The sequence below is a fragment of the Lates calcarifer genome, linkage group LG5 (assembly GCF_001640805.2).
Source record: "Lates calcarifer isolate ASB-BC8 linkage group LG5, TLL_Latcal_v3, whole genome shotgun sequence".
Lineage (NCBI taxonomy): Eukaryota > Metazoa > Chordata > Actinopteri > Centropomidae > Lates > Lates calcarifer.
Genome location: NC_066837.1, coordinates 3,011,090 through 3,031,690, shown reverse-complemented (window position 1 = coordinate 3,031,690; position 20,601 = coordinate 3,011,090). Strand labels below are relative to the sequence as shown.

The 20,601-nt window shown below is 42.4% G+C and overlaps 1 protein-coding gene across 1 annotated transcript in view; it reads right to left on the bottom strand.

Moving 5' to 3' along the window:
• cacna1ab (calcium channel, voltage-dependent, P/Q type, alpha 1A subunit, b) overlaps nt 1-20,601 on the bottom strand; it is a 93,780-nt gene that overhangs the window by 9,473 nt on the left and 63,706 nt on the right. The window contains 9 exon segments of the mRNA XM_051070399.1: nt 576-831; nt 1,541-1,728; nt 5,781-5,816; nt 9,192-9,305; nt 10,994-11,129; nt 11,966-12,087; nt 15,315-15,418; nt 17,867-17,974; nt 18,372-18,477. Coding sequence (XP_050926356.1) covers nt 576-831; nt 1,541-1,728; nt 5,781-5,816; nt 9,192-9,305; nt 10,994-11,129; nt 11,966-12,087; nt 15,315-15,418; nt 17,867-17,974; nt 18,372-18,477 — 1,170 coding nt within the window.

The following is a 20,601-nucleotide window of genomic DNA, read 5'->3' as shown; positions in this document are numbered from 1 at the left end:
TAGATAGATAGATAGATAGATAGAGATAAACACCATTGAAAATCATTCAAAAACATAGTGATGAGGCAAAAAATTGACACCAAGAAGCCACATGTCACATTGAAGAAAAATGGACAGAGAGAGGAAACAGTGACAAAGAAAAAAGCATAACACAAAAAAGAGAGATTGATATTCATAAGTAAGTGTATGTGAAATAGCTTTGTGTGATCTGTTACTGGATAAGAGAACAGCTGTGGTGGGTGCAAAACGCAGAGGATAAGGGTCTCTTCAGAAATAATGTCTTGAACTTGCCTTTCTATAAAAAATAATTCACCTCTGTGCTCAGCTGATAATAACAGGTGCACTGGGATAAGAAAATATAAAATCTACATCTAGAACAAACTCAGCTCTTTTATAATACCCACAAATGCCTACCCTACCATGACTAGCAGATGAGTATAATACGAGTAGGTATGATGTAAAGTAGCATCGTCAGCACTGAAGTATCCATAATGACAGTATGACAGTATTGGGGAAACTGTCTCACTGTCATTTTATGAGCCTTATCATTAATCATGGCGTCTTTGGAGCCCCACCTGTCTGTGACCTCGTCCGTCAGGCCCCTCGCTGGGCGACCGGGACCAGTGGCGGTCGTGGGGATGCCTGTGAGGGTAGTCGTGACGGTCAGGGCCATAGCGCTCCTTGTCCATGGAGCTGTGGTGGTGGTGGTGGTGATGGTGGTGACGACGGTCCTTGGTCCGGCCGCGGTCCCGCTCGCGCTCCTTGGGTGGCAGGTCCCCTGACTGTGTGGTGGTGCTGAGGTCTGTGCCCAGCCCTAGCAAGGAGATGTCTCAGTTTACATTTGTAAAGGCAACGAAAACAAGGAGCAGAACCAGGAGGAATTTACACTAAACAGAGAGGACCTTTACAGTAAAGTCCACTACACCTGTGCAGTTAAATGTGGAGCCAAAAAAACTAATTTAAAACACCATCATCACGACTGAGTCTGGGAAGCAGAGAGGATTCTCCACCAGATTAGAGAGCTCTCCAATTATAAAGGGGATTTAGAGTTTAACTGTACCAGCCTTGTTAGATTAGTTTTCCAGCTGAAGCATGCAATTTGCACTCGCAAATGAGTGATGAAGTGAGCTATCTGCTTGTACAGTGTTCTTTTCAAGGACTTCTTTGTGTCAAGACTTGACTTGCATAAAACCGAGTGAATATGATGATAAGTCTGCTCTCCTAACTCAATAAATGTACAGATTGCTCTTAATTGCCTCAACAACTGCCTACTGAACAGCCCTTGACCAAGCTCTAAAGCAGCGCTGCGTACTGCAACTGCATTCATGTTACACCTACACTAACTAACTAAAACATTAATAAAACTTAAAGCCTATGTATAGAAGTTGAATAATCTCTGACTTGTATGACCACTGGCAGTAAGAAAGAACATTTTATCAGACAATGTCACTGTCAGTGACACTAGACACATTAAAATGCTGAAATGTGAATGGTAGCATATAGATGACCACTATGAGCGGCTCACCCGTGTCTGCGTCAGGTGTATCTGGTCAGAGAACGCTGTGAAGCGCGATGACTCCTGTCCCTGTGCCTGCGTCCTCCTCCATGTCTCCCCTCCTCAGACACCACCCTCTCTAGAGAGTAGTCGTCCAGCCTCACGCCCCGGCCCGTACGCCCGTGGACCAGGCTGGAGGTGGAGCGGCGCATCGGACTGGTGTCAGTGATGGTCTGCGAGGACGAAGGAGAGAGAGAAGAGAGGGAAATACAGAGAGGGAGAAGGACAGACAGAAACGGAGAACATAAGGTAGGAGAGGAAGTGACAAGAAGAGGAAAAAATGAGAAAAGAGATAAAAAATAGTGGGGGAGAGAAAAAAAGAGAGGAGAAAAGAAGTGAGATTAAATGCATCCAGACTGATGGAGTCCATCCTCAGCTGTGAGGAGGACGATACTCTGAACACTCACTTCATTGACTTTCACTGAGGATATGACTCTACTACAGCACTGTGTATGGTTGACTCTCAGATTGTGCATTCCTGCATGTATATATGCCTGTCCAATGACATTATCTGACCTGGGTCAAACAGCAGTGCCAAATAACTCTTGGTATAGATGGGTGGTGGCTAGACCACACTAGGACAATTACATCTTAATTCATATATCAGCTTACGATATTTATACACATGTAGCTTGATCCATAGCACCTGAAATCTCTAACTACTAAACCTTTGACAAGCACATGCTTCTCCACCAAAACATGGAGGAATGAAACAGACAGAGAGATAAACAGGGAACTGACAGGGAGAGAAGGAAGGAGCAGAGAGACAGAGAGCAAGCATGAAGGAGGGCTGTAGAAACCATGCCTCACATGCACAAGGCAGAGGAGCCGACTGGACCTTTCCAAATGGCAGCCATATTTCATTTAGCTCGCACTCAGGTTGGAGCGGCAGACTGTTTTTTTGATGCCAAAGTTGGAACATCATGAGACCAACAAAGAACGTCAGATGTTTGATTTTGTTTGGAGAAGTGATGATTGGACATATGGCACTGGCATAATTTTTTCCTCACATTTGGAAGTGGCATAAGCTTACACTGCAGACAGGGAAAGTTTTTATTAACAACTCAAAGAAGCACGGCTAAGAATGAGCACAACTCTGTATTACAAATATTACAGAAACTCGTAATAGCTGACAGGTAGAAGATTCATTTTGCTGATTTTGAGGGAAACATCTGACTTAATGCTAACCCATGGATCATCATAATCTTGTTTGTTTCAGTCCACTTACTATAATGTAGATATTCATCATTTATATTTGTTATTTATATCTCATGTAGCTTCTGTTTTCCAACACTGAGTATGACAGAAATCAAATATGGCAGCCATGTGGATTAAGTTGACATTCCATAACCCTAGAGCCTGGTCAAAATGCTCTGCAGAACCCAACAGGAAAATCCTACAGAACAGATGATTACCTTACAAAATCCTCTTAAAGATGTCACAGTGTAAGATATTAACATGAGGGTTTGCATGTTAAAATCTTACCAGTTAATTTCAATTCAGGATCATGACCTGAATTCATGGAGAGGTCTGCAATCATGATGATCCTAGTCAGTGAAGCTCACATAAATGTTGAATTTGTTGATCTGTCTTAGTGCAAAGAGATATTCCCTGTTGGTCCTTGTGTAGAGGTGGCTGTTAAATTGTAGAATATTCTATATAAATCTATTTGAACCTGCCTAGTAGTGTGTGTGTGTGTGTGTGTAAGTAGTGCACTTGCTCAAGTATTATTCATTTTCAATCTCTTGTGGCAGTGTTTTGCATCATGGCTTTCTTGTGTGATTTTCCTGCTGGGTTTGTATCAGACTCTCCTGACCAGGGCAGGACCCTGCTGACACTCTGAACCCCCAGAAAGCTTCATATCACCCTGATGACCAAGCACACATCAGTCTGCAAGCAGCAGGCCGGACAAAGACTCAGACAAACACAAGAGGAGTCACCATCCTGAGAGGAGCTGCGCTACACACAGGCAGCAGTCCGTACACTCTCTGAGCAGTTAAATGCAAGCCATGCGTGCCCTGTGGGTAGCATAGCACTACATGTGTACACACACTTAATACGCTTACACACATACGCTTGAAAAGGGTATGTTACTTTTCATGTTTTCTGAGTGTCTATTTTGGAATGACACATGTATGTTTCTTTTCAACATTTATGTTGACCACAAGCCTGTTCCATGTCTTCTGACTAGGGATGAAATCGCATTTCACAGCACAGAATTTTGTGAAAACAATCTATGTGGGTTGTGATCTTATAAAAGGTAAAAGCTGTTAAATACTGACGATATGCTTTTAAGAATATTCATGCCTAATCTCTACACTAGAGAGCGCAAGGCTAGCATGTTTTAGGTTTGCTCATCATAATTCTGCTGAACTCAGTGCTGCTAAGACGTTTTCAGTCTGCTGCGTGATAAATAAACTTCAGCACCTAATGTTAAAAGATGTCAAAAGAAGGAATATAATACTGATGTTAGGGCTACTACTACTACTAATATTAATACTAATACCATTTGTACCACTGTTCCCAGGCAGTTTAGATGTAAATGTTCTAATATTAAAGAGTCTTTTTCAAAGACAGAAAAAAATCATCTTTACTTAGACATTCCTAAAAATATCACAGTAACATAATGATGGTTGTGACTATGAATCCATTTTACATGACTTCCCTTGTTGGAATAAATTATGTCTTGAAAAGTTACAAACAATGATGTCATCCAACTACAGACAGACAGAAGTGCTGAACATGACGCAGCCAATTTATGAGCGCTCCACTCTGCTTCTGTCCAACTTTCACTCCACCACTACTGAATGACAGCATTTGGCTAAAGCAGCACTTTCCAATGTTGGAACACCACCTCCTCTCTCTCACACCCACAACAACAGCGAGACTCCGCTCTGCCACGTCATGCATGACTAATGACATGCCGGCACGCTGCCAGTCCCCCACACAGGCCAACAGTCGCACATCAGGCCAGTCCATGCTTTTGTCATACACTGTTGACCCAGTCTGCAGCAATGCAACAGACTAAAACACACATGTAACACACACACACACACACACGCACGCACGCACACACTCTGTGTACAAGCAGAACTCCAAGGAAACTCGTCACAGAGAACAAACAATGGAGAGCAGAGCGACCTCAACACGAGCAGACACAGGAGAGAGAGCGAGAGAAAGAGAGGGGGAAAAAGAGAGAGAGAAGGAAAGAGAGATTGGGACAGCTCAAAGAAAAGCTGACAGGATAGACAGAGAAAGGGAGAGGTGATCAAAGTAGATCTGAATAGTGACAATTGGACTTGATTTAAGAAGCTTGGAGAACCAAGTGGGTGGGGTTCACTGCATCAACACAACTCAGATGGCGTCTGCAGAAAAGCACAGTAAAGTCACTTCCCAGCAGTTTTGTGTGACTCTTAAAACAGCACATTAACCATAAAGTATTAAAGACTTGAACCACAGGAGGAGAACATTTAAAATATGAACATAATGCAGTAACTGTGAAAAGGTTACCTCCAAAATGCAAAATAAAGTAAAATTGTTCCCTTTAATATGTGGTTCTAATGGTCTTTGAACACACTGGATGTGCAGGGTTCACTCCTGCTTATGATGGCAAACAAAGTTTTGGGTCAGTTCTGATGATCAGAGTTTCACTCTCTCAGTCAGCTGCCTTTTGAAACTAGATCTCATTCATTTGTGTTGCTGCTCACCAACCAGGTTATTATTATGTTGTCAGCCAAAATGCAGATACACTTGAAAAAATTCCTAAGTGTTCACCAGCACACACACTGACTCAGGCGCTCTGTGTGTTTTACTACACATCGAAAACTAGTTCTCCTCTGTGAACGTGTGCAGGACAATAGGTGAGACTGAAAATAAGATCGTTGGGATTGTGCACCAAGTGTGCGTGCATTATACATAGTGACACATAACTGGTGACCTGTCACTTGATCCTCCTAATGTCTAACTGAGGATTTTAATCTTGGCATGTATAGAGAGCAAATGCAAACATCATATAGAATGGCTATTGATAAAAAATGCAGACCAACTCAACTAACACCACCTTAACTGTCCAGTTGCAGTTGCAGTTCAAACCCACCCACATGGTGCCTCAGGTGTTGCTAAACAACCAGCAGACCATAATTTGGTGCAGATCCAGTTTGAAAAAATGACTGAAAGAGAGACTGAAGAATCAAGAGGGAAGGGAGGGAGAGAGAGGGGTACATACACTGAGGTTATTTCCACGGGGCCTGTGTCTCCTCCGCTGCAGAGCAGGCAAACACAGAGATGATACGTAGAGCAGAGCAGTGTAGCACACACACACACACACACGCACACACACACACGCACACACACACACAGAGCATAGGCCCGACGTAGCATAGCCACCAGGACCAAAAGAGAATACAGGCAGAGGGACAGAGAAAGAGACAGAAATGAGTAAAAGGACATAAAGAATGAGAAACAGTGAAAGTTAAAGGGGGGAGGGGGGGGAGATTATATTGAGGAGATAAATATGTTTTGGGAGGGGGGAGGGAGAAAAATAGGAGAGGGATAAGAGATGTAAGACAAGTAAAAAGGAAAGGAAAGGAGAAAATGAAGGTTGGATGAAATAGATAAATACAAAAGTAAAAAGGAGGGAGGAATATAGAAATGTGTGATAAAGAGAGAGAGAGAGAGAGAGAGAGAGAGAGAGAGAGAGAGAGAGAGAGAGAGAGAGAGAGAACCCAGTTAATTTTAAGAAGACCAGTGCACACACATAAGAGCGAGGTGGGTGTGCCAGTGAGCGAGAGAGGACAGAGGACGATGTAAGATACATGAGCATCCACACACACTCATACACACACTTACCGAAACAGCATGAACTCTCTGTAAGGCAGAGCAGTGTTAGAAGACAGTAAGTAACAGTGTACAGACACACACATATACTGTATACGCCAACACACTCGCACACACACACACACACAACGTTTGTACACTCCCACAGCAGTCTGCCTTTCCTTATGTGGAGTTACGTCCTAATTATGTTAACACGTGTAATTTTTCAAGGTAGTGTCTAATTATATTAACACCAAGACTTGTACTGTGTGTTTCAGGATTATTACCAGACAAATAACAGTGTTCGAAGCTACAGGCAGTAAACTCTGGTCAGGAAGTGTTTGTTTTAATGACGGTGGAGTACCAAATGGGCGGAGTTTGCCCAGACATAAAGAGCAGTCTGTGAGTATTTGTGTTGGTCTGTACTCCAGCATACTAGTTTTGAAATGAATAATACCCACAGGATGAGGTTAAAGTACTACTTATCAGTTTTAATTTGAGGACATGTTAATATAAATCTATATAATGTTGCACATAGGGCTGGGTGATAACAATAATTATAGCATCCACAGAAATGATTCAGGAAGAATCCTGTTACAGAGGTTTGCATTGTGCAGGTAGGTTTTAGATTAGTTAGGTCAGATTTTATCACTCTAACTGTTTTTCTCAAAATTAACAATCTAGTCTTTCACTCAGGAGCAAAAATCAGCCTCTAAACTCAAAAGAATAATGATTTGACATTTCTTTGACATGTTTTATCCTGATAACATTTTGGTCATATCACCCAGCCCTAGCTGCACATCTTTTCAGCCACTGACTGTCCACATTTTCTCCTAAATATTCTCACTCACTATGTTAGGAACATGAAATGTTAAGGATTGCTAGAAATGAAACTAACATCTCCTCTGTTCACACTCATCTGCTTCTGTCCACAACCACAGTCCTCTTACATCTTCTCCTACTGTGTACTACTGCTGCTCATACAGAAACACTTCATTGAGTAACCAACATACCAAAGTGAGAGCAACATGACTGGATGCAGTGACTCTGTTGGAGAATGGCCATTCTTGTGCGCATGAACGTGTGAGTGTGTAACTGCAGCCAGAGGCTTCATGGTAAACGACATATTTCCTGCTTTGAAAACATTTTGAATTATATGACTTGAACTTTTTAAAAGTACATTTTCAGCTCCTGTTTCATAAAAAAGGTGCAAGATTATTAATGACAAATATATATAGTAAACACAAAATTAATTTAGAGCAGTAATCAATCCACAAAACAGTTGATTTGAAAGCACGCGGGGACTGATGTGACAGTAAAGGTAGAACATGTCGGAGCAGTGGTGAGTCTAACGCATGCTTTTAACCCTCAACAAGACAGTAAGTGAAGCATCATCCTTTTAGACCCTGTATCATTATCTAACAGACAAACATGGGTATATCCCATCAAGAGCTGTAAACCAAAAGTTGTTAGGAATCACAACTCTTTTTCTAAAGAGTCTGGCAAAGCTGGAAAGATCTATGAACGTAGATTTACCAGGATTTTCTTTATAAAACTTGTTTCACTCAAATCTGTCTCTGCATGCTCTAAAAGCTCAATGTGCGGATTAATTAAAGCTTTAATTCTGTTTTTTGCTAACTCAATAGTTTGGCAGTTAATGAACTTCTACAAACAGTTGGGCTGGGATTTAAACATAAAGTCACCTGCAGTGACTTAAACCACTCCTCTCTGTCTCTCTCACACACACTCACACACACACATGCAAAGCTTTAGTGTCCGATTGCACAGTAAAGTAAAGATCACACAAATCATCCTAGGCAGTATTCTCAGTACAATACATTCACAACCTACAGTTTGTCACTTTTATATTACAGTTGCTCAGTTTGACCACCATGTTTGCACTTTGATGAGTCTTTTGTATTTTCTCATGTTCATTCCTGGCGAGTGACGCTAACTCTGGCCACAGTTTACACAGGACAGACACACCAAGGATTTAATGGAAATGGAATAGGGAACAGGATAGGGTTGGGAGGGACAAGATATTCTAAACATATAGGTCTGCTAGATATGTATTTGTATACATATCTAGGACACTTATCCAGCCTTCCAACCCCTGGCATACATCTGCTCTAAAGGGGATATTTCTTAGAGCTGAGCAGCGGTGGGTTGGCTGGTGGAGGAGTGGAGGGTGAGGGTGAGGGAGTGAGGATTGGAGGGACGGTGGAGGAGGGGGAGGGAAGACTGGAGGAAACCAGACAGGGGGAAGTGATTTTACAAAAGTCTCCCTGATGTTTTGCATCCTATCTTGCATCCTAAACCATCTTCAGAGAATTAGAGGCATGTAAAAAAAAAAAGATGAAACAATTTGAAAGATGAAATTTATCACTTTATAAATAACTACAAATAATATATTATTGTAAAAATATATGTTAAATATTTGTAAAATTAATGTGACAATAAAAACAATATGGCCAATCAGTAATACTGATGGTATTTGTGAAATCACTGAATAGTAAACAATGCAAAACCGATGGCATGACTATATCAAAATATTAGAAATATACAGATTTTCTAGAATATGTAATAAAAATATTTAAGATAAAAAATAAAGAGAGGAATACAGAAAAATAAAATTAATCATGTGCCTTTAAAATCCAAAACAAGGTTTTGGTTTTCCCTTTGACTCTGATGCAAGAAAGAGACTTTTTCAATTCACTTCAACTGTCCTCACAGCTAACAAGTATAATAATGGACAATGATGATGGTGATGATGGTAGTGGGTGATTGGTTGTGGTGATGATGGTGGGATGAAGGTGCTCACTTGGTTGTCTGCCGAGAGGCGGGGCATGGAGAGGGTCCGCCCGTGCCCATCCATTGGGTGATAGGGCTCAGTGTCGGAGTACCCGTCCCGCCCCATCTCCCTCATCTCTACCGTCTGTAAAACACAATCGAGAGGGGGGCGTGACCACTGTCTGTTGAGGGAGGAGACTCTGATAGGGGGAGGGCTCGCTGACGAATCAGGGGAGGGACTAACTGAGGGGGTGGGGTGGTGGGGTTTAATAAATTCAGATAAATATCGTCTGTCTTTTCAATTTCAGGTACAGAAGACTACAATTCTGTCTCAATCTACTAGATGAGGTGGGTATAGATTAGATTAGATCCAATTATAAAATTTAAGACTATATAAATTGTGGCTAATGTATAATATTGTTCTGAATTGGACTTCTATACGATTCTCCTTCTGGATTGTGGCACAAAGTTAAAATCCTGACCACAGGAAAAAAACGTCTTCTTTGGAAACATTAGGACCTTTCTAGGCATTAAGTTGCCAACAAAATGATCCAAACTGGGGCAGGAAAATAATCTCCTTTTCTTTCTGGAGAGTACCATACATGGCACAATTCCAAATCCATATACATCTTTGTACATTAGTCATGGGAGTGAAGAGAGAGATGAGGCGCTAGGGAGTGAGGACATCCCAACAGACAAGCGAAAGTAAGGGGCAGTGAGGAGGAAAAGGTGCACATCATAAAACACATCTACCAACTTCACTGACTCAAGAGGAGGCTGAAGAGTGAGAAGGAAAAATCAAGGAATAGGTAGATGGAAAGACTAAGAGAATGCAGGAGATGTGGATTTGGAGCAGAAGGATGAAGGAGGAAAAAAGAGACAGATACAGAGATTCGAATAAAGAAAAGAGATCGAAGGACAGAGAAACTCTACAGTCTTGTTGACTGGAGTAATAGCAGCAGCAGCAGCTGCAACATCCAGCACTTCAGATGAAACTAATTTATTGAGGTTGCTAAGAACATAGGTGTCAGGGATGACAGAGTGGATTTAGGACTAACAGTTCAATCGTTTTCACAACAACCACACTCAAAGTGGGCTTCTTAAATTCCTTTGTGGCTGTCAAATCCCTTCATATCAGAGATAGGACACTGGATTCAGGTTCATGTTTTTATCAGGAAAGATTCATTAGGAACACATTAGGTCCCTGCTCATCTTTTATCCCTGAGATGCCCATCCAAGAACTTTCGAGGTTAGATATGAATAAGAAAAGTAATTTGGAATAAAATACTTACCTGAAGAAGCAAAGAAAATCTTTGCCTTCCACTCAGTCACTCGCCTTCCTACTTCTCCTACTACTTTTAGCTAAAGATGGGAGCACTGGAGTGGGTGTTCATTTTAACAAAAATAATTTATAGCTTAAAGGAAATATTATAATAAACAGTAGCGATAAGTTCTGTATGAATGTGAAGTAATTAAGATAAAAATTATTTTGCATCTCCAGTTGTAGGTCAATAAGCACATGGAAATTGCAGTTCTCCCACTTTTGTTATTTACCTCTCCATTAATGAAATGATGTTTGATGATGTAAAAAGTGTGATCCTTTATAGACAGAATCCTGAGTGTGTTTCCCAGTGATAATTTTAGCATTTCCTGCTGATGAAATCCTCGCTGAACCCAAGACCTTACTGATTATTGTGTGTACCCAGCTACTGTTACCACATCAGAGTAACCAGTGGGGTTGGAGGCAAACTGTCTGTGAGCACAGATGAGACTGGTTAGTCTTGAACTGGTTTGTTACCATGGTGACGACATATGTTTTTGTATCCATCATACCTGGGGGTTGTGCCGGTTGTCGTGGAGATCGTCGGGGTAGGGTCTGTCGGGGCTCCAGTTATCCGCCTTTTGGAACATTTCCTGGGCTTTGGCTGTCACCCACGACTGGCTCTCAGTCATACCACCCTCGGGAGGTCTGGCACCACACACACACACACACACACACACACACACACACACGTCAGTTAATTACAAATCAGGACTGTCAGTCAAATAGTCAGTTAATCTTCGACCAATCAAATCTCAGTTTCAAATAGCTTTAAATCTCTTCATAGATGACTGATGAATAAGTGACAATTCTTTTAACTAAGACTGAATACTTGACTTACTGTCAGAGAAGCAACAACAGGATTTAAAACAGTAACAAACACACACACAAACATATTTGCACGTATAGTAAACAAAATATTTCAAACCATCACAACTGCACCAATTTCATCTCAGTTATATCCTGATAAAGAACCCTTCTACAATTTCCAAAGGACCCATTTAACTGATGCTCACACAAAACTAAGACGGCCTTTGGAAAACAGAGAAACACAATCTGACACAGAACAAGAGAAAAGGCAAAGACCATGACTGAAACACAGTCAAAGGATCCCAAAGCCAAAATAAATGGAAGCTGGCACAAGAAGATGAATTATCCCGTCACAGAGATGCAGAGTACTGCACCATATTGTCACCTTATTGTTCACCCTGGATTTTAAGTGACCCCAACTCTGGTGTGATTGTGAGATATTTAAATCATGTTCACTTTGCTGTTATATATTCACACATAAAGTGACCACAGTCTCCCACTGAGAACAATTTGTGGGAGCTGAAGATGAGGGGGATCATTTTGGTGACTTCAAGCCAAGAGAAATGTGGATTACATATGTGTGTGTGTGTGTGTGTGTGTGTGTTTATTTTCTGCTGTCTCATGTGTTTCATTGCTGTACCTCTAGCTTCCTGTCCCTCCCCAGTCTTACTCACATGCTGTTGATGTTGTCCGGCTGGGTGCTGGGGAGGCCGTTCACGCCCTGGCCCCCCTGGCCATCCGTGCCCCCTCCCTCGGAGGGTGCCTCCATGCGCTGAAACATTAATGGCGTTCGGTTCTGTGTGAGATACACGACATGGCCTGCAGGCTGGCATCAGGCACACTCAGGGGGGCAGACACAGGACACAAACACAGGATGCACTCGCTGCATGCACCCACACGGGGGCGCCATCGGCAAGCACACCGCTGTGGGTATCCAAGGTAAAGTGCCCTGTCAGACTACTGATCTGGGATCTACTGACCACCTTGAACTACCATTGAAAGGGGCAGTGCTGACTTTTTTTCTTCATGTCATTTTGGACTGATAGTTCAAGGAGGGAAAGCTGATCGCAGATCTGTGTCAGAAGGGAACTTCTACCTTAGGCATTTGAGGTAAAATTGCTCTTAAATCACAGGTCTTGGACCAGATTACCACACTTGTGAAAAACATTAAAAAGACATCTTACTCAAAATTATTTTTGAGTAATATGCCATTTTGTGGGAAGTAGACATCTGATCCTGAACCAGTTGTATTAAAAAGCAACTTCTGCTTCCATCAGACAGGTCAGGGGTCAGGCAGCTTTGCTCCCAGGGGATCCTGGGTAATGGAGTCCTCTCAGGAGTGGCTTAAAGGCGCTGGTTCATGACTGCTACAGCTTGTGTCATGTCCCTCCACATCCTGGAAGCTAAAGGCTGAATGCTAAATGAGTGCAGATGGATTGAGGCCTGTTCAGAAACAGATACACGTCCAAACCTCCTCAGGCACACGAGACTGATCTGCTGGACAGGAAGTTGGTCTGTCTGGCTACACTGTACATACTTATTATATTACCAGTCACACAGGTCTTTAGAAAGGGGGGTTATTTGACTGGTGAAAGGGATAATAGAGGCTGCAGTAACACATGTGTCAGTATGGATGGGCCTGGACAGGACTGTTGTGGGTGTAGGTCCTCTAAGTATGTAGGTTATTATGACATAGATACTATACATCAGATGTGTGCATGACATGCCACAGATGTTTGCCAACTTTGATTCACTCAGTCTGACATTATCTACACGCAAAATCAACGTGGTGGCTGTTATGAATGTATAAAATATTGATTCCTGGTCATTGATATTGATCTTTACAATGACTTTTTGGCACAAATGATGAGAAAGAGAAACACAGTCGCCTTTTAGAGCCTGTCAGAACTTAGTCTAATCCTGTCCAGTCGTCACCTCCTGTGCTGAGGAGGGGAATGGCTCACGTTCGTTCTCTGGACAGTCTGGTTTGACACTGGCTAGCCCCATTGATGCATCCTGAGAAAATTCATGGTGCAAATATTTAGATGGCTTATGGTGAAAACATGAACACCGAACACAGACACCGGCTTGAATGAGAGTATGTTTCAGCAGTGGCATAATGTATCAGTGCATGGTCTCGAGACTAACTGATTACATACAGAACCACCGGTCACAGGAACCTCCACTCAACATCACACCAACCACCACAGCAGTCAGACAGACAGACAGACAACAGATTCATGAACACACAGACTGGAGGAAAATGGTTCTTGGTTAGAGAAGCTTGGTGACAATCAACCTGGATTGACCAAATAGGGAGAGCTTGATAAGTCAAGGTCTCATCTCTTCCTGGAAGGATAAAGGGAGAGCATCAGAGGTACAGAGACAACATGGAAGACAGGAACGAGGGACTGCAGACAAAAGGACAACAGGAGAATGACAGACAAAGAAGAGACACTGAAATATCTGAGACACAACAACAACTCAGCAAACACTGACAGCTGAGACGTGACTTGGCACAAGGAATCCACAGAGGGAGGAGGAGAGAGACAAGCACAACAAATGAGGAGTAAAAGAAAAAATCCATCCCCTGGATCTCTACACTGTTATGTGATCAGGGTGGTAGTCCTGGTCTTGGTTACCTAGGTTTGCAGCCTTTTTCCTTCCTTTCTTTAAAAACATTTAAACCATTCCGCAGCCTATTTAACTCAAGGATTTATATGATCTACACTGTCTGACACAGACTACAGTCCTGTCAACTTTCTTTCTGCCTTTGCTGCCAAAATGTTGCTTACTTCTCTGACATGGATTTGTGTAAATCATAAAACAGCAAAATAGTTTCTAACAGTGTAATGATGTTTTGGAGTGGATTCTTTCTTTAAAGTGATACGGCATCACAAACACAAAGACCACAGTGGAAGGGAGGAGGAATGAAGTGAGATAAAAAGATGAGTAAAGATGATGGGACAGACTGACAGACACACAGACTGGTTAAAGTCCTTGTGCTGCTGATGTTGAGAGAGCCTGTGTGGACCTGTCCATTCAGTCCGATGGGATGGCTGCATTCAGGAACATACCAACACATACTGTAACTGCAGGGCCGTACTGTTCGAAAGAAAAAAAGACTAACATGCTCTCCATTCAGTAATGCGCTCCTTCGTTCTGCAAAATGAAAATCCCATCTCAGGAAATATGTCTCAGTCAATATGGACGAGGTTGGCCCCATTCCATTTGCAAATTTAGACTCTGTTACATCATGCCAAAATTAATACTAAGTGCCAGACCAACTGGATGACTCGCTGGAGTGAACAGGAGGTATTACATGAGTGGAGAGATGTTTTCCACACGTCCACAGGGTGGACTGAAAAAAGACAGCGGGAGCGAGTGCATCTCAAAGGCATTCATCGACAGGAGGGGAAGAGCACTGACACTGAACAAAATGTAAGGCCATGTGGTATCATCATCATCAACATCATCATCATTATCATCATCAATGTGCAAAATATTATCAACAACAAAGACAACAGTTGTAAATTAGTAAACCTCCATAACACCTAATCCTCCTCACCATGTTCAAACACGGTGAAAAAAAAAAGACTTGAAGCAGTGGGAAAGGGAAAGGTTGCTTAAAAGCTAGAGAAAGTATAACAGCTAGATATCTCTGTTAGCAAACATGGTAAGAAGAATATGGCTGACCAAGAGAGCAACAAGGTGCAAGAAAACGGACGAGGCAGATTTTCAGGTAACATGCTAATAAAGGGTAAAGCACAGGCTGAGAGGGAGGTCAGGCTTGGATAAACATGTGATGGGATCATCAGGAAGGGAAGTTTTTGCCGGGGATTTATAAAGGATTTAAATCTATAAGACATGGTTCTTATGCTTTTAAATCCATATGAGGTGGGAGAAAGGTGAAATTCAGGTAAGGGCTAGTGGGAGCATCAAAAAAGAGGGCCAGATGGAGGAAGGAGAAAAAGAAGGAGGAAAAAAATTGTGTTCAGGGAATTTCTCTGGGATGGAGTCTACCTGTTCCTCTCGCAGGGCCTGCAGCTTTTTCGTCTTGCTCTGCCGGTAGTATTCCATGATCATCATGGCGGCGTAGATTTTGCCCACCGTCAAGTCTGTGGCTGCTGAGAAAATGACAAGTTACCCTGGAAGATTAGACCCGAGTGAGATGGGACCCTGAGCCGTGGGGGGAATGGGAGTGGGGGACGAGACACACACATATACACAGAAACACAAACCACCGACAGAGAAATTCACAGGGACATGCAGAATACACCAGCAGCATGGACAATTCTGTTTCATGTCAATCGACGGAGGGACAGGCCTGAGCTTCAAAATCAAGAATTTAAACTAAACATTTGGTTCTTGATTTAGTCGGTTCAGGTGTTTCCTTCTTCAGCTGACAGAGGTAAGTTTAGCCACAGAATATTTGGTCAGTGGTAATCAATAGCTGTGAGGAAAAGACACACAATGAAACAGCAAAATATGTGTTCTGATGTTATTACATCTTCCTCACTCACAGAAGCATATTTGAGGGTCAAACACAGTTACAACTAAATCCTGGGCTAATGGCCCCTGTTCAATTTGACCCTTGGAGTCACAAAACTTAATTCTCATTGGCTAACTGAAGCCCATTTATAGCACTCATGACATTTCTATTTTAATTTTCATGTATGAAGCTCAGTTCTAAAAATCTGAGACACTCATGCAGCAGATGATGTACCTGTATCATGTATAATACAGCAAGATAAAGGAAGGAGCCTGTTCATTTGCCCATTATATGTTTCTGAGCAGTGCAAGTGTGGCAGGCAGATTTCTGATTTACCTCTGAGAAGATATGGAAAACAGAAACTAACATGTTCTTCTGTTGTCTTGAAGGAATATTGATTACCACTGTCTAAACATTCCTCATGAAGCCTCAACTGAAACAGAGCTGAGCACAATCGCTAGTGTACAACAGACAAATACAATATTACAACACTGTACAGTTATTAACAAAACAAGGCCAATAGTCTTTTCACAGGCAGATGCTGCACCTATGTCTTATCCATTAACATTCTCTTATTACTATATTATCTTCTAGCCATCTCTAAACTTGAGTATATTTAACCTTTACGTAATATTAAGGCTGAGGACAAGGTAGCCACCTCACTAAGAAAGACATGGACACCTCAGTCAAATGATCCCTGGAAAACAGGAGCTCAATTTTTTTCTAAAAACTCCAGACATGTATCCCCAGAGTTTGGATGAAACACATAAAACATTCAAAATCAGAAAAATATTGAGCTTTGTTTTGGTTGTCAGATAGTTTTCTTACTGAATGAGTGGTGCCCTTTTCAAAGTGGCATGGCTACAAGTCTTCCAGCATTAAAACTGATATTAGCATGTGATAAGATATGACCACACATATCTTATTCTCTTATTATATTACTGGGCAATAAGACATGACAATGCATATCTTACATCTTATTAACTGCCATGCATTTAGCCAAACAACTTGAGTTATTGCTAACCATGCATTATTACACTAGTCTGTAATCATGTTAGCACTAAAATCACTTAAATAACCTTATTCTAAACAGATTCACCTGAAAATGGTCATTCATCACAATCATTTCATATCTTATATCAACTTACTAGCCTTGGTCTATTTTATTAATTTATTTGTTTCTGAGTTCTTCCTGTAGTGAAAAGACTTCTATAGAGGATCTTCTATAGCAGGCACCCCCTGATACCAGGACTGACTGAATGGGTGGAGAGATCAGCAGTGTGTGTGTATGTGCTACTGTCTCTACACTGATATTACATGTATGTGTGTTTGTCTGTGTCCTGCTGAGCCTACAGTACATGTATAGTATGGTGCATTTGTGTGTAGGATGTTTATCTGGGAGCATAAATGATGCAGGGGCTAACTGAGTGATAAGATCCATCTCAATCATCCATCTTAATTGGAAAACCACTGTTGCACTGGTGCAAAAATATGTTTGTTCAGCAAGAATCCAGTATAAAATGTTTCACTCCCTCCAAATGTAATCAAAGAAGCCCAGTGGTGGTACTGTCACAGTCTCAGGCTGTCATTTGTTCTGTTGATTGACAGAACATCAAGAGGCTGGATCTCACCAAAGATCTGATTGCTATGAACTTTTTGCAGAGACTGCGATAACCAGTGAAGGATAACCCACATCTCTTCAGTATTTTGGTTTATTGCCTGGCTGTGTTTGTTACATTAACTGAATTAAAACCAACAGCATGATCAGTGCAGGGTTGGTGAAGCAAGAGAATGGTGAGCGACACTGGGGTTCAGGCAGGCCTGTATCCTTTCTTACTGGCCAGCAGATGTTGAGATATTTTTCTCTGGACCACAGTGCTGGAAGGACATGTGGATGTAGAGAATCTACACTGGTGGATGTATGTTTGTATGTGTATTTATGTACAGTATGTGAGGTTATGTTGTAGTAACCTGATCAGGAGATGCAAAGCAGTGAATGACACTGACTGGTAGAAGCTGTCCTCTTGGTGAGTTGGTGATCGGACACATAAACACCACTATGCGCTGTTTGCCTACAACTTACCCTTGTGCGGTGTAACCAGCAGGTCCAGTGTCTTCTGCGATAAGTTCGGCCAAATTGCCATCATCTCCTTTCTCAGCTCTGCATCCATCTGGTGCTTGTCTGCACCACCTGGGCAGCCCCCACCCGTGACCCGCCCACGTCACACATTTGTACACACAGACAACACACATCATACATCCATACATATGCAAACCCGCCCCCCCGCCACACACACAATAACACAGGGCAAAGAAGGAGCAGACCACAAGGGAGGCACAAAATCCCAAAAGAAATTAATTTAACCATTCACACATATACACATTCACCCAAAACAAAAAGGCAGTTTGTTAGTGTCAGAATTGGTTTGGTCACATTTGCTACAAAATTCTTGTTGAAGAGGAACAGACAGAAAGAGAGGTGATAAGTCATACCCAAGAATTACCCAGGAATACCCAGGAATGTCAGACAGGAAAGTAACTGAGACGAACAGATAGAGTAAAGGAGTGATAGTACTTTATGGCCGTACCCTTGGCAATCTTTATATCCAGTGCTGTCCTGATCAGAGCCATGAGGGTGGAGTTAAAATGCACCGTGTTGTCATCTGCAACCGGCAGATCCATGCGCAGCAGCCTCTGTGGAGAGCCAGTCAGGATGAGAGGATGAGAAAGGGATGTGTCCTTGCTAAAGGGTGGTGTGCCTGAACCTCCAGGAAGGGGAGGGGTGAGGGGCCGGGGCGGGGGTTGAGAGAGCTCCATAGACAACAGCCAATTAGAGTTGGACTGGATTTGTCCAGGTTTTATTTAATGTTCCTGAGACAGATTAGTGTTAAGGCAAGCATGATTAAGTGTCACTATAATTCCTTCAGATACACATCTGATTAATTTAAAATAAGTCAAGTCACTGAATTTCAACTAAAGGCACTTGAGTTTTAAAAGCTGATCAACGTGCTAGATTGAGTGACTGTTGAGCATTTGTGTGTTACGTCTGCTGCACACTTTTTCTGATCATCTTATTAGTGCATGCATTTTCAAGTGCAAGAGCCTTTGCCTGAGGAAAGAAAGGCGAGTTCCTGCGTCTCCTGTTTTTCCAGTGATACTCTACGTGACAGCACAGCTATCCAATGAGGGCCATCTGCTGCTAAGCAACTGTGAGAGCCGAGAACCACAAGGAAGAACAATCAGAGCCAAAATGGCCTCCGACCCAACCTGTGCCCATGTTCCCTAAATGTGTGAATGCATTGGTGCATTTACACATCTCTGTTGTTACACACATATAGATATAGATATATATAACAGTACACACACACCAACCCCCCACCCTGCCCACCAGCATCCCTCCCCACCCACTTACACACAATTATTTGCACAGACTGCAATTAAGGGCGCTTAATTGGAGTCCTTTGGAGACAAAATAGGTTGACTGGAGAACAATAACAGTATCACTGGTGTAATTCTGCTATTTTTCAGGAGACTGCTGTTGTTTTATTTAACTGAGGCGTCTGCTATAGAGCTCCCCCTACCTGTTAGGAGGTTCCCTGTCTTTACATGTCTATACCAGGTAAAACCAATGGAGAAACCTGCGGATAGAACGAAACAAGCTGGGCCACCTGGGGCCGCTTGCCGTTCCTATCCTGACCAGTTGGCGTCCATCAGATTTACCTACGAACATGAGCGTTGGGCACTCACGATGGCAAGCACGGTAGTACGATGGCGGTGGGGTTGTGTACATGCTCGTGTGTTCCTGAGTGTGTGCGAGTGTCGGGCATGCCCAAAGCCAAGTGTGTGGCAGGCAGAGGGCATCGGCCAACATCCACAGCGCTCAGCAGGCAGGCAGGCAGGCAGGCTCGATGTCGCCCATAGCCATGCGACAGAGAGTGCGGGGATTGCATGCAACACCACACAACACACCCGCTAGAAAAATCCCACAAACCCAGACACAGAGCATGCAACATGCCTTTACTTCACTCCCATTATCTAAACCCCAACTCTTCCCACCTACCCAGCCCGCTAACCCCCCAATTTCCCTCAAAACCCACTTTCACAATACAAGCAGCCGTGCATCCGCGCAAAGAGAGTATCCTCAGTCTAATTGGATTGATCCTACTGATTGACAGATTCATTTCTTATCTTTTTTTTTTTTTTTTGCTCTCTTCATTTTTACATTCATGATTCCCTTAATCAATGTCAAATTAGACAGCGATGTAGTACTTCTTATCAAGTCAAGATCTCTCTCAATGCCAAACGGGTGCAGTGTCTTAAGGGGGACTCAGAGTTAGAGAGGATTAGAGTTGTGACAGTTCCCTGAAAGAAGAAAAAAATCATAGAGAAGATCAAAAAGAGATGATTGATGTTCTTTCTGTTTATTTGTGTTTTGGACCAACCAGACTTTGTAGTAGTAGTATTGTAGGGTGAGGGGACAGAGGGGTCTATTGAAGGGGACACATGGTAGGGACAGCTGTTAGTTGAGTTAAACTAGGTGAATCTAAGCTTGGTCATGAGATGTAGTTACAGATAAAAAGGGAATGAGGAGGGAGAGGAGGATCGTGAAAACACTGAAAGAGTAAAAGAGGAATCAAGAGAACGTGTTTCAACTGGAAGTCAGAGAGAAACTGAGTGTATGTGTGTAGATAGAAAGGAGAGAGAAGAGAGAGGCTGACAATTACAGAATAAGACAAGAGATAAAGACGAGGACTAAAAACAACACTGACATAAGTTTACTAAGAAGAGAAGTCAAGTTCAAAATCAAGGTGCCGTGGC